The sequence below is a fragment of the Enhydra lutris genome, unplaced genomic scaffold (assembly GCF_002288905.1).
Source record: "Enhydra lutris kenyoni isolate GAN:26980312 unplaced genomic scaffold, ASM228890v2 scaffoldscaffold3, whole genome shotgun sequence".
NCBI lineage: Eukaryota > Metazoa > Chordata > Mammalia > Carnivora > Mustelidae > Enhydra > Enhydra lutris.
The window spans coordinates 33798339-33813983 of NW_019154087.1; the positions used below are offsets into that span (position 1 = coordinate 33798339).

The following is a 15645-nucleotide window of genomic DNA, read 5'->3' on the forward strand; positions in this document are numbered from 1 at the left end:
ACCCTGTCACTCTCTTAACCCCAAACCTGCTTTCGTTTTTCTTGAGAGCATTTCTCTTCATCATTACTTGTTTCCTTTTATGTTGACTGTCTCCACCACCAGAATATAAGCTTCACAAGATCAGGCACTTTATTTTCTTTATCATGATTCCCTCAATGCCTAAAAATAGTGGGTTTTGTTTTTGTTTTTTTAAAGATTTTTATTTATTTATTTGACAACAGAGATCACAAGTAGGCAGAGAGGCAGGTGTAGGTAGGGGGAAGCAGGCTCCCTGATGAGCAGAGAGCCCAATGCGGGGCTCAATCCCAGGACCCTGGGATCATGACCTGAGCCGAAGGCGGAGGCTTTAACCCACTGAGCCACCCAGACGCCCCTAAAAATAGTGTTTTGCACATGGTTGGTGCTAAGGAACTGAAGACATAAATAAATGGAATGAAACGGAATTAAACTAAAAGCATACGATGGGACAAAGTGATGATGTTATTCAATGCTAATGATATGTTCTTTAAGTAAAAATGTTTTCTCACCCTAGTAATTCAAGGACATCAAGTAAAGTGATTTCTTCTGTGCTCCACCCCGCCCCCCGCCTTCAAACCTCCAGTACATTTTTGTACTTATTTTCTTCATAACACTTATCAACTTCTCACCTACTATGTATTTGCTTATTTATCATGATCATGAGTTGTAACCCATCTCCCCCACCCCCTGAGAAAGTGAGATCCATGTGGGCAAAGATTTTTGGTTTTTTTTTGTTCACTGATGAATGCAGTGATGGCTGGTATAGTGTCGGACCTCAATAAGTCTCTTGAAGGAATTAATTAAATTTCTGTTGTAGGGCAATAGTATCTTCAATTAAATAGATGTAATCTTGTGAATTATTATATATAGAAGTCATTGCTCGTGGCTTTATGTTTCTTTTCCATTCCCTACCTTTCTGCGGGGCAGAAAACAAGATTAAATTATACAAAATTACAATGATTTGACCATATAATACATTTATTTAACCAGGTTTTCTGAAAGATTTGGGTTATACCATGACAGAGTGTGGCAGCCTAACACCAAATATCTTGGTAGAGTTCGGCTGGTTTACCAGCACGCTGGAATAAATGGCCTGTTTACTAACATGCATTTCTGAGCTGTGGTTTGATCCCTTGTGCAACCATTTAAGCCCCTGATAAGCCAATTATAACTTACAGAGGCCAGATTTTGTATTAGATAAGATTAACTACACAACTGAGATCTTTTTAGATATTAAGGTAGACATCTTTAACCGTCACTTTCTTCGTGTTTCATGTAAATCTCAACTGTTATATTAAATAGTTGATTACGTGGTTCCTATTTCAAGATTAAAAACCATAAGACATACCTGATTGCATCAGTCTGTATTTTTCCAAACTTATTTTCTATTGTATTTGTACAGATATTCCTAAGATCCGCAAATCTATCGATATTTATAGCTCATGTTTATTCTGAGAGGTAGACAACCAATTGATAGAACACTGTCTCATAAGTTATATTTTAGGAGAAATCAGCTATCTATGTGTTATAAGCATGGCTGCTAACCCACTGGACTAAAATGTGTCATTAAAATAATGTTTTATGCTGGATGAAAAGGGAAGTTTATGGCTAAACTGCTTATTTGCAAAAAAAGCTTGTCTGCAATCATTGCATTCATTTCTTTATACTCCGAGGAAAGAGCCTTAGCTTTTTGATATGTCAGGTTCCTCATCTATAAAGTTGGCATGTTTCTTATTATTTTTCCCTAAGACATACCTTAAAAAATACTGTGATGGCATATAATCATTTTTTTTTTCTAAAACTAAAGATGCAATGTGAATAGAAGAGTGGCTTATGTGGGTTTTTTCTTCCTCTTCTCTGTAATGGATGTCATTTACAGACCTAGCTCTAAAATATTTATTTTTTTAAAAAAACCCCTTAGCAAAACTGAATACAAATATGTTTGTCCTATAAATGCCCCAAAGCCAAGAAATAAAGAATAGCTTTAAATGTGTTTCCTTCTGCAGGGACTTCTTTCACTCAGGATTTCTCCGTTTAAATGACCTCTGTGCCATAAGGGATAGCCATCCCTAAGTGAAACTGAAGACTTTGCCAAGATAATCCTTCTGCTGATTTCCTTAAAGATCATTCCAATCTCTATTCCTGGATATAAACTATGATATTATTGGAATTGTCCGCTGTAAATTCCCAAGAGTGGTCAAAAACATTACTTTTTAAAAATGTTGAAAGAGGTTATAAATAAAGCTCCGATATAAACCCTCAATCTTATGAGGTAGATTCTATTATTATCCTTATTTTGCAAACTGAAACAGAAGCAGGAAACTTGATAACTTAAGAACAGGGAACTTCGGTAACTTGGCCAAGTCACTTGTTTAGGAAATGGTAACGCTGAATTTTAAACAAACTTGTGACAATTCTTCACTTTTCAACCTAATTATAGAGGGAACTTCACGTAGTTCATTTTTGCTGTTTGGTTGGTTGGGTTTTGTTTGTTTCGTTTTATCTTTTAGAATATTTGAGGAGAAAGGGCAAGTAAAAAAGAGAACCCCATCCAACATTGTGTCCCTTAACATTTAATGATCACTGTAAGAGTTGCTGAATTAAAAAAAATAATGATGATTTTAAAAATTCCAAGATAAGATCATCTATTCCTGGAAAAGGAAACTACAGCAAACTTTTCAGAGTTCTGTGGCCTTCAGGTAGGCATTTTTTACTTTTAGTAAGTGCCCAAGTTTCAGAAGACTAATCTAGACCTCTCAAAAGATGCCGTACTGGTCAGTTCACAGCAGTTATTTCCTATTAAGGGGCAGAGTTGGTGATTTAAGCGTAAGTGGTACTCTACTGTGACAACATAATTAGCACCTTTTATCATTATTAGAAGAAAAATACTTCTTTTCCTTCTAAAAATGCAAGTATTGTGACTATATTTTACTATAGAATTGTTTTATTCACCAGAGGAGCACTTTGAAAATACATTAAGACAAGTTTTTAAAAAGTTTTAAAAAGTGTTCATCCACCCCTCTGTTCATTGAACAAGGAAAAGAACTAATCAAAAATTTGGAAATACGAAAATGTGAGTCACAGTAAAGCAGTTGTGTTTGTTCGCTGCAAGGACGGACCCATGTCAGAAAGTCCAGAAGATGGTTAGAAAGCCTGGCAGATAACTCACCATGAACCTCTTCTAAGGACAGAAATTCCCTAGATCAAAAGCCACATTGTCAAGACCAGCTCAGTTTGGGAGGCAAGAAGCTTAATTCCGATACTTGGAGTGTGGTTATCTTGGTAGCAATAAGTAAATAAATAAGGTAACTTATTTATTTAATTAAATCTCAGTATAACCAGGAACTCTGTAAAAGTTCGACAGCTACACAGATTTGGGGCTCGACAGAGTGGGTCTCTGAATGAGGACAGTTACTGAGGGCTTTTAGGTAACAACACTGCCCTCATAAGGGTTTTTATGTGTATTCTTTTATTTGATCTTCGCAATAACCCTATGCAATAAATACTGTAATTATTCTTATTTTAGGGATGAAGAAACAAAAGCGTCCAAACCTCCATAAGTACAAGACCAGGATTAAAGTCAGGCAGGTAGATCCAGGCTCCACACTCATAACCACTGTGCTGCATAATTGTCCCAAAGGCATCAGGGTCCTAATCCCTGGAACCTATAAATCTTACCTTCCATAGAAAAAGGACCTTTCACAGATGTGCTTAACAACCCTGAGATGGAGAGAGTCTCTGGATTATCCAGGTGGCCCCCAAATGTCATCACAAATGTCCCTATAAGAGAAAGACAGAGAGAGATTTGACACACATAGAAGAAGAGGAGGCCATGGGACTGGAGAAGCAGAGATTGGAGGGATGGAGCTACAAGCCAGGGAATGCTGGCAGCCACCAGAATCTAGAAGCAACAAGCTGTGAATTCTCCCAGAGAATTTATGGAGGGGGTAGGGCCTTACTGACCCCTTGATTCTGTATGGCTCAGTGAAACTGTTGGCCTCCAGACTATGGGAAAATAAATTTCTGGTGTTTTAAGCCATTACGTTTCATGGAAATTTCTTTAAGAAACAAATACAACCACTATGTAGACCCACAAAATGGGGTAGCCTGCTTGTCAATGGCTGATGAACTTGAACAAGTGAGTTAACTCTTGGGGTTTTAGGTGCATTATCTGTAAAGGAAGAGGGTTGACCTGTGCAATTTCAAAGAGTTTTTATAGTTACCACAAGAGAAATTGTGCCCAGACCTTCGGTAAAAGGGCTTGCCAGATTATTTTGGAAATTGATTCTAATTCAGCATTTATTAAAGTTCTCCTGTGTACTAAGCATCAAACAACCCTAAAGAAATTTTTAAATGAAGAAATTTAGCATTCAGTTCACTGGGACTAGTAATATTATCTTTTTAAAGTGACGCTTAGCAGTGATAGGATACCCGATAGGAAGCTGGCCGTAACTATGCAGATACAAGACACACCCCATTCCAGAAAGCTCCTTGCAGTGAACTCCAGGTTGGGATGCGGATGGATCGTATCTTGAATGCTAGCTCCTGCTTAGTTCTAGCCTCCCAGGGCTCTGTGCTGGGGAGGCTGAAAGTGAAGCTAGATCCAAACTCCATAGAAAAGAATTTAATGACTTTCTACTTGGGCACATACGCTACAGAGGAAGGCGGTGGTGCCGAACATTTGCTCTTCCTTCTCTAAAGCAAGAGCTGAGCAGAAATCATAACCACTCTGGACAGGTTCCTTCCTACCTGAAAGAGCTTCAGGGTTTTGTTTACGTAGCAACCGTAGCAATGAAGACACTGGCTCAGAAAAGAAAGTGGGGACATATTTATCCTATGTAATCATCAAAAGTTATGGAAATAATGATGAAGTGTCTTACCAGCCATCAAGAAAACTTTTGGTTCTCCTGACTCGTGTGCTAATAGTTTCCAATTATTTAAAATAGAATCATATCCATTTATTTAATATTCTGAAATCCCAATGTTTATTGCCTAACATTCTTGCCTGAAAGTAGGCAAGGGAAGATAAATTAATAATTATAAAATGTGAATTCAGAAAATGTTATATATGCAATCCTACTAATAGAAACAGCTTTACCCACCAAGCTGTCTTTTTCGGTTAAGCATCTGAGAGTCAGACAATAGCAGAGCTGTGGGGAGAAATCCAGAGGGTTTTCTCTGAAGTAAGAGGCCACAAGAAACACTAAGATAACTTTGACACACTCAGCACTGAATTTGCTAGATCAGTGTCTCAAGATGGCAATCCACAGGCTTCTTGGTTTGGCCCTCAAAATACTGGCCCACCCAAGAATTCTTGATAAATTTTTAAGCAATTAACAGCCTACGCAATTAGAAAAAAAAATCGCATAATAATTCACATACCAGCTTCAGTTAGCAATCAGATATGGGGTCTGCAGGCCACTGAGTCTGCATTCCTATAGGACAACATATAGCTTATTGCTGAGCAGCAAGAGGAAAAAAAATGAAAGTATATTGGTTTTGTATTCTTGTCTCTATTAAAATTTAAAAATGAAAAATAGCCCAGGTGGGCATCATGTTTCAAGAAAAAAAAATTATGGTGCCTAATTTTCTATCATTTGTGTTACCTAAATGGTCCCTAGATACATGTGAAATTTCAGCCGCTGTGCTAGACAATGTCAGCTGTCAGCCAGTACAAAAATTTTTCCGCTGCCAACACTCTGGAAATACCAGTGGAGGGACCATCAAAAACCAGGGGTAAGAACCACACTGCTGAAGCAGGTTTGCTTGGTTCCCACAACCTCTCCAAACCTCCCTCCTGCTGCCATAGTATCTAGCCCAGTGCCATGTACAACATGGGTGTTCCATAAATAATCAGTCATTAAGTGGCTCTCAGATTTAAGCACTGTGCATAAAACACACCTGTGGGACGTTTTACAAGCACAGCTTCCTAGGGCCCAATCTGAGTATGAAATCTGCCTTTTTATCATGCACAGCATGATAGTCCTTAGATTTCTCTTTGTGAAACATCCCCTTCAATAATTAGCCCTCCTACATTCACAATTGTTTTGTCTCACTTGATTATGTTTATTTTGGCTGGTAACGATAATACCTAATATCTGTATAGTATGATAAATTTGCTACCGTGGTGGGGAAAGGTGAGGTGAAGGAGTACTATCTTTTGGGCACGTATATTCCAGGCACGATGTTAGGATTTTATAGGCACTTCTTCTGATGGAACCCTATAAAATAGTTACTATTATTGTGCCCATTTTTCAGCTAAAGAAACTAAGGCAGGGAGAAGTTAAACAGTGTGCTCAAGGTCACACAGATAGACGAGTGCTAGAGTCAGGCCTGAACCCAGTTATCTCTCTGCAAAGACCCTGCTTTTAGCTACAATGTTATCTTGCCTCCCAGAACTTCCAGATTTTCACAGTGACCTGCAATAAAAAATGTATTTGTATCACTTCTTCTTACACATAGAAATACACACAGATATGTGTGTATGTTTGTGTGTGTATATATATTATATATAAATATATCTATATATACATAGATATAATATGTCTACATAGATATATATATCTATATATATACATAGATATACATATATACATGTGTGTCAGTGTGTATATTTAATATATAATACACACATATACATATACGCACATACGTTATATATACACACACAATACTCTATATGATCCCTCTTGGCATTTTCTGTTCATTCAATTTCATATTTTTTAATGTTCCTTTTTAACCCATTAATTTGATTTTATAACCATCTAAGGGGTCATGACACACAGTTTGAAAAACATAGCAATAAACTTTAAATTCCAAAAGAACAGTAAGGAATATTAGATCCTATAGTTTATAGACCATATGGCCAAAATCTGTAAGAGAATGACATCTGAAAATTGACTCCTGTGTGCAATCATCTTTTATTCCAGAACTCTCTGAGTATTAATAATATAAATCATTATAATAATTTATTATATGTTTTGTGCTTTATAATCTTTCAAAACCTTTTCAGATCCAACATCTCTTTTAATATTCACCAAGCCTTATGAGAGCTAAAAAAAAAAAAAAAAAAAGAAACATTAATAATATAATATGCCTTTTATCTTATTATTCTGTGGAGTTTAAGGATTTTCATTTCCACCAGGACAGCCTATCGAATTGAAAGATACCCACTGGAGAGTTCTTGACTTTATGGTGTCAGTCTATGACATTGCTAAGATTTGGTCTTTTAAAAAATATTGCATTCTAATAAATCTTTCTGCACAATGAAGTAGCATTGCTGAGGAAATAAACATTTTTAGTAAATATAAATCATTCTAAAAAACTCAGAGTAAGAACATACTCATTATCTTTATCAAAGAAAATAATATCAGCAACCTTCCCTCTCAGACACAATAGATCTTTGGCTGGTATTTTTTGGGGGGTTCCATCCATAATCAGTCGGGCTTATAGGTGCTTGGGTGGGAGCCTGATGCATTATACACAAAGCAGGGGCCCAGGCATCCTCGACTTTCCAGTCATAAGCCACACGCACCCTTTTTGGATAGTGTCAGGCAGAATTGCTAAAGGGATGGAGACATGATTTTCTGCCCCTTTCATAAATACACACATTGGCAGGATGGGGCTTTCTTACATGCTGCTTTGGGTAGGCATTTCTCTCCCCATCTCTCCATGGAGACAGAAAATTAGTTCCATCAAAGTTAATCTGAATGCATTTACAATCAGCCAAGCTTTAATTTTAGTCTGCTTTTGTGATTGCTTCCTTGGATTTGTATAAAGAATTTTCTGATATTTTTAATACCGAATCTTCTGGGTCGCACTGTTTTCCCTGTTTTCTAACTCTTACCTGTACCTGTAGATCCAAGTGTCCAAAAATGCCATGAAAATTGTCCTGAGGGGAAAATTGTAAGTTGTTCTCTTCAATGATACATCATCTCCTCTATTATTTAAAAATGATTTCTTCTATTATTTCTCGTGGACACTGATCCAATTGGTATAGCTCCTTACAGATCCATCACGACCAAGAAGTATTTTATTCAACACAGGAAAACATCTTTTCCCCTCAAACCTACATTTAAAATGTTAGTCTATTTAGTCATTGGCCCTTATATGTATCAAAAGAGACCTTTAAAAGCATCCAGACATTTATTTTCATTTTACAAATGAGGAAGGTGAAGGGCACAGTCGTCAGACTCCCAGTTAGCATTCTTTTCTGTTTACCACGCCATCAAAAAGCGAAGTTTATAGAATGCCATAAATTGGTATATTTCGCATCATAAATAATTTGTGACCGCAGTGTCATTATTGTGAAAAAAAAATTCATTGAAAACATCAAAACTCTACAATAAAAAAATGTGATGTTGTGATGTGTGCCCATGCTTGTAGGTGCCCTGAAAGGCTCTCTTTGATTACTGTGTAAATGGTAAATAGAAATCCATAGAGTTTCAAGTCTGATTCTACATCTGCTAATTGGATTTTGCCGTATGGATTTAGTAAGCCAATATTCATGTTCTTAAGTAAACATCTCTCAGAACGCATGCATATGACAAAGCTGATTTTTCTTTCGATTGCTGGAATCAACAACTAAATCAGAGGTAGGCCAAGTTGACTTTGCAAAAGTAATCTCGGTTATAATGAAAGGACTTTAGACTTATTTTAGTATCAGCCTTAGAACGAATGGAAAGAAAACAGAAATGTAGACTCTTAAAGGTCTTCTAAGGGCAGAAATTCATCTCTTTTCCTGACAGGAATACCCACATTATTCTGAACCATTCTGTTTTACATCTAATTCCTAGCTGACAAGTGTCCGTTTTTCATGCTTATTCATTCGTCACCCTTGTGTTCTCTGTGCCTGCAAGGCATCCAGCCTGCCTTCTATCACATCTCTGCAAATGATAAAGGATATGCTTAAAATGTTACCCACCCTCTTCTCTCAGAGTAATGCGGAGACACTGAAACGAGGAGCTGCCTTGCTGGACAGCCACAATATATCCTATGCTCATTACACAACCTAAAAGCTAGAAAAGAGGTTTTATGGCCAAAATTAAAAGGATTTTTCAGGAAGAAGTATTGCCTCGTGGGGGGTTCAATGTGAGATCATTTTAGAAATTACATAAAATTTATATGGAGTTTAAGGCCAAGCCGTTAAAATGAAATAATTATCGGGCATTCAATGATGGTTCAGTTAATCCGGCCCCTCGAAGCGCGTGCCTCTGAGGAGTGGTCACCATTCTCAGTTAGGAAACAAGGGTTCTCCTAAGATGTGCCTTCATATGGCAGGAATTTGAAATCCATGCCAAAAACTACACTATATCCTAAGAATTAGAGCATGCTGCATTCAGACCCATCACCCCTTAATGGTGCTACTGACTCCTGTTACCATAAAATTTGGCAAAAAAGCAGTAGGTTCTCATGATAGTCATATTCCCAATTCCTGTGCACCGCTCAACACAGCTTGGCTTCCGCTCGCGCTTTGGGCCTAAATTTCCCAAACCAATCTGTTCTTTGCCCCTCTGAGCCTTTCCCTGCGTTTGTCCTGCCTCCCAACTTCTTAAAGCTTTTTTCTCCTCTTAGCTCCTCCGACACATGTCTGTTTGGTTCCTCTCTTGCCTCTTGGTTCAGGCCATGTCACTTTGCTGGCAGCCTTTTCTCTAGAACGTTGTGTCCTGCTTGTTGAGCACAGTCTTTCCCCTGGTGAGTTAATCTAATCCAGTTCCCATGCTTCAGCCATCTCCTAGACAACGAAGCACAAATCTCCTATGAGGATGTTTTTTTCTAAGTTCTAGGCCAGTGGTTCTCAACTTGGGGTGGATTTTGCTCACAGGGGACATTAGGTGTCATCTAGAGGCATTTATTTCGCACCGGCTGGGAGGGGTGCTTCCGGCTTTTAGTGGGTGGAGTCCAACTACTGCTAAGTATCTGGCTATGGACGGGACAACCTCACAACAGAGAATTCTCCAGTCCCAAACATCAGTAGCACTGCAGCTGAGAAATCATGATCTGAATTTATTGCACTTTCCATCTGAACACACCAAACTGAACGTCTACCAAAATACATTGCTATCTTTCCCTTCACTTTCCTGCCTAATTCGGTACTATTTCACCTAGTGATGGTACCATCTTGACAACTGCAATAGAATTACTAAGAATAGACTTTTATTCTTGCCTCCTGGCACTTTCCAAATACCTGGGTCTTCCTGAATGTATGATCTTTTTATTCCTAGATTCTGTCACTTCTTCTTTCTCCTATTGCTTCCTCCTCCTCACTATCAGTAGCTGAGTTCAGGACCCCATCATCCCTCCTGATCTACTCAGATGGGTCCCTAACTACTGTCTGTCTCTTTACCACCACCTCAATCCATCTATCACAATACAGGCAATGTGATGTCTGATCGCCTTCCTTTGGTTAAAAGCTTTTGAGGGTTTGTCAGTCTTCAGCATGGCAGAAGGGCCTTGACCGGTAGACCTCCCATTACCTTTCTAGTCTTGTGTCTTTATCTTACACATCATCATCTTAAGTACCTAATCAAGTGTCAACCAAAGCATGCGATTAACAAATATTAAAAGAATTTGTTTTAACTATTTGGAGACATATGTGCCTCACTCCTACTCTTAGCCCTACGTTTTGTGATATGCCGATTAATTTAACCAAGAGTGAGTTGGTAGGTTCTTTAATTTGAGAACTAATTCAAGTAATTATTTCTTCACCCTACCCTACCCTACATCAGATGGGAGTTTTTCAGAATGATTTTTTTTTTTTTTTTTACAAACGAGGTATATGTTGTCAGGAACATTTTATCCCATAAAAGTTTTCATTGTTGCTATTCTTTTAATTAGTATTTGGCATTTTGCTGAAATTTTATCTTAATGCAGATCCAAAACAAAGAGGAGTTATGATAGTATATGTGCTGCCAAAGTGGGTCCAAAGAGAAGCTACTATGTAAAAACAGACGGAGTAGAAAATTTTGTTTTTTTTAAATTTTATTTAATTGTATTTTTTTCAGTGATCCAAAATTCATTGTTTATGCACTACACCCAGTGCTTCATGCAATACGTGCCCTCCTTAATACCCACCATTAGGCTCACCCAACCCACACCCCCCAACCCCCTCCCCTCCAAAACCCTCAGTTTGTTTTTATCGTTTGTGTTGGAAGGACACAGATTTACCAAAAGATGTGTGAAAGGGATGTGTGCAATAGCAAAATATGTACAAATTGGGGCTCAGTGTGTTCTTTTTGTTGTTGTTTTTGATGTGTATACCTATATTACTTATTGCAATAAAAACACTTAGAATGAGGGATCCCTGACTGGCTCAGTAGGTGGAGCTTGGAACTCTTGATCTCAGGGTCTTGAGTTCGAGCCCCACCTGGGGTATAGAGATTACTTAAATAAATAAAGCTTAAAAATATATATTTTTAAGAACCCATTTAGAATGAAGATGGTGACGTGTGAATTTTATGCTTTTGATTGGTGGGTACCATCCTTCATTTATCACTATGGTTATTTTGGTTTTTATTTTGTTGGGATAATCCATAATAAAAATAAACCTAACAGGTTTTTATTTTTATTATGGATTATTCTTTTTTTTATTATTATTTTTTATTATGTTATTTTAATTACCATACAGTTTTTGATGTAGTGTTCCAAGATTCATTGTTTACATATAACACCCAATGCTCCATGCCATTTGTACCCTCCTTAATACCCTAATGTAGCATTGATTATTTTGCTGTAAGGCTTTGAGTAATTTGATAGATATGTTTCTTATGTATAAAATAAGCACATGGTTTTGATAACTTATAAGTTCTGATAATTCTGTGGATTTTAAGTGTTTATTTCTGCAATATACTCAATTTCTCAATAATCAAATTAGAAGTAGCCTTCTGCCAGAAATTCCATCACCATTTAGAGCCTCTTGTCTTACCTCAGATCACACAGATCCATAATTTTCTCACAACCCATAAGCTCTTGAAAGTTTTCTTATGCCAAGAAATTCAGTAAATGACAAGTATGTAACAATAGATTTTTTCTCTCTGTCCATTCTTCCAGATGGTGCTTTTTGATAGCTCCTTGAAAGACATTAGGGATATGACCTCCAGAGTCTTGGGTTTCCACCCATAGTTCAATAAGCTAAAATGGTACTTTTAGATTCTTAAGCCTTTATCAGGGCCATGGAATGAAAGGATAGAAGCATTAATTTATAATCAAAATCAACTAGGTAAAATTTCAATAATTTTTCATTGGTAGGAGCTGAAACTATACATGTATGAAATAAAATATTTGGTATTTTTTAAAAAATTAATGTTGTTTCAAAGCTCTATGGCTAAATCATTTATGTTTTTGGTGTTTAAAATTACAAACTGATTTATGATATGTTTGTCACCACCTATAACAATTTTTAAAAGTCTACTGCCTATAACTATCTTAGCAACTATAACTATATAAATATGTAGTTAGGCAGTTGGTATATTTGGGCAAAAATGACTATTTGATCTTCTAATTAAAGAATGGCTACATAATTACATACTGAGATATTTTTAGACTCATACCCATAGTTCCCCTTTTTCTTGCTTCCTGTTTGAGACACCAGAAGAAGTTACATACATTCTTTCAGGACTCGAGCATTCTTTTACCCACTCTAGCAGAAGCAGTTAATAACCTCTGAATTTCATGTTTTCCACCACACATGCTATAATAACCCAGATTATGGTACAATACTAACAATGCGTGATTAAAAAAATAAAAAGATACATAAAATACTAAGCTGGGATATTTTTACAGCATTTTCCATAAATGACTAAATGTTAATTATTAGTTTTGTCATGTATTTTATTACCTGTGCTTTCCAGATCTACGGAAGACATTTGAGCAGGAACCCCTGGGAAAGGAAGTATCCTTGGAACAGGAAGTGTTGCTCCAGTGTCGACCACCTGAAGGGATCCCAGTGGCTGAGGTGAGTAACAAAAATTCTTTGCATTTAGCTATTGGCACTTAGTTATTCTAACAGAGGCCTAATCCATGGCTAATGGTGCAGTGAATTAGGGTATGGCATGATGAATGGTTGGTGATGGAGTCCTAACTGCCTGCTGCTGGCAAAATAGATTGATTGGGAACTGATTAATGACTTGGGAGTCAATTAGAATGCCCCACTGGACAAAGCCACAGGCAGCTTGGTTTAATTTTGTCATTCTCGTTCAAGAAATCAGAAACATTGCTTTATTTTATCTGGCATTTATCATATAGCAAAGTGATAAGATAATGATGTACTATCAATTTTATTATTGTCCTTGATGATATGCAAAAAATGTAAAAAGGGTGTGTGTGTGTGTGTGTGTGTCTGTGTCTGTGAGCCTGTGCACCCCACATATACATTTCTTTTTCCATGATGTAATCTAAAGGCCATAGCTACACACCGTGAATAAAAACATGCTTGAGAAATAACAAGTGTTTCTTACCATGAGCTTTCCATCAAGCTCTTCGTTTTCATTTTTTGTTTTTGCTAAAACAAAGCCTATTGATTGTTAATGAAGCATGACAAATCAGATACATACCATGTTTTTCATTAGCACCAAACCATACAGTGTCCTTTGAAAATGTCTGTCTATGGGGGATTGGCCTAGATGACCACAAGAGAGTACCATGCCCTCCTTGAGCCATTCCCCATCATAAAGCATATTTGCTGAGGAAAATCATCTAATACCATGTCTTTCATTTGTTAATAACTCTAAACTCTCAAAAATGTTACCTTTTATGACTATTAGGAGACATCCTCATAGGCATCAAAAACTATTGTCCTAGCTAATCTGGTATTTTGTGGGCCCAGAAACACTTCAATTTGACAAGTGACATGTATTACTGCCAACTTGTTGGTCCTTATTAACCTAAAAACTATATTTAGTCCTTTGGAATTTTTACTCTTTATTGAATATATGGAAAGAGGCATTTTTCAGTTGCTGCAATTTGGGCCTGCATGTGGGCCTGCTTAATTTTTTTTTTTTTTATAAAAATAAGTCCTGAATCCTTCCTATCTATGAAATTCCAAACAAATATTATTGACACATCATTGTTCAAAAAATGTTTCATAGTTGTACACTTACTATCAGATTTCTCATAGTTTTTCAGTCTTTTGAAGGTTGAAGCAATGGTGGGAGTCTTGTCTCACAACAAGAAGATTAATTGCTCTTTCCAAATATTATTAATAATATGAACTAGAAATTTAGGCAAGGCACTTGGAAAACAACTGCGTTTTTTTTTCTCTCACAGGCGTTTATATCTCTCCATTGCCAATGCAAAGACTCAAAGTAGCGCTCTTCATGAAACTTTTTGTTTTACTCTGAAAGAAGAGAACTGTTTTTTGCCTGCTAAGTGGCATCCCATGGTACTTTCTAGCAGTGCATCAGAAACTTTGCATGATCATAGCTGTTTTATCCAACCACATCAAGACTTTATCTTCTAACACTGATATATAATATGATTTAGTGTGATGAAAGAGGCAACTCTTTTCTATTCAGTATTTCATTTCACTTATTAAAATAGTGCACCTGTCTCCCTAATTGTATTTTTTAAAATTCTAAAGCAAACCTTTATTAAACTGCTTTAAAGACCAAAATATATTCTGAGTAAGGTGGGTATCCATAACCTCGTTTTTACCCAACATTTTTTACAGACTGCTGATCCCTGCAAAGACTTTCAATGACAAGATCCTAGTAATTTTTTCATTTTTTTAGCCTCTCCAAGAAAGTGATTCACTTTGTCAAGGAGTAAAGATTCATGACTGAAAACTAATTGGCTGTGAATTTTATTTGTATCATCAGTGGGGAAGAGACCAATTAACACTTGGCAAGCTCAAAATCATATACCCATTTGACATTCAAAGAACTATATTTAATGTGGCTTTTTTTTTTTTTTTTTGAAGTCAGAAGAGACATCAAACAACCATGCTCAAGAGCAGGCTAATAAACTCCTAGGTAGATTCTATCCAACACCCTTAGAATCACTAAGATCAGAAAGCTAATAAATACCTTAATGGGACACATTACATGGTCAGTTGCTTAAGAGGGGTAAGATCAAGAAAAAAGAAAGGAATGAAATGTTAACTTGGTGAATTAAAAGATTGTAAGATTATTTTAATTTTATGATGAATGCATTCATTACTTAATATTTAAATTTTTTGAAGACTCTAGAGCCTAAAAATTACATAGAATGAAATATTGAGCTTACAGATCAACTCTTGAGCTTTCCCATAAATAAAATCAGCCCTTAAGGTATCGGCCATACTGGCAAGAATTCGTGCTTCTTTTGCATCCAAGACAAATGATTCTGAAAATCTCTAATGGTAAATTTCCAATGAATACATGACTGATCAACCCGGTTGATCTTTGTTTTGTAAGTATGTGTCTAGCTCCATTGAAGAAGTAGTCAGGTACATTATTTGCAGAACACGAGGCGGTAATTATTTTCTTCCTTCCCATACAAGTCAATAAATTTCTAAAGAACTCCACTAATCTTCAATTACAGTGGTATCACCTTTGATACAAATAGTGGCAGAGGCATTTCTGAGGTCATAAGTAACATTTAACATCATCCCCTGTTTTGCCTTTAGTCACCACCATAGAATGTTAAGCTAAT

The 15645-nt window shown here is 36.7% G+C and overlaps 1 protein-coding gene across 2 annotated transcripts in view; it reads left to right on the forward strand.

The window, feature by feature from the left end:
- LOC111155624 (unc-5 netrin receptor C) overlaps nucleotides 1-15645 on the forward strand; it is a 354147-nt gene that overhangs the window by 246058 nt on the left and 92444 nt on the right. For both annotated transcript variants that reach the window (XM_022515897.1, XM_022515904.1), the window contains exon 4: nucleotides 12867-12970. In XM_022515897.1, coding sequence (XP_022371605.1) covers nucleotides 12867-12970 — 104 coding nt within the window. The remainder of the gene's footprint in view (nucleotides 1-12866; nucleotides 12971-15645) is intronic.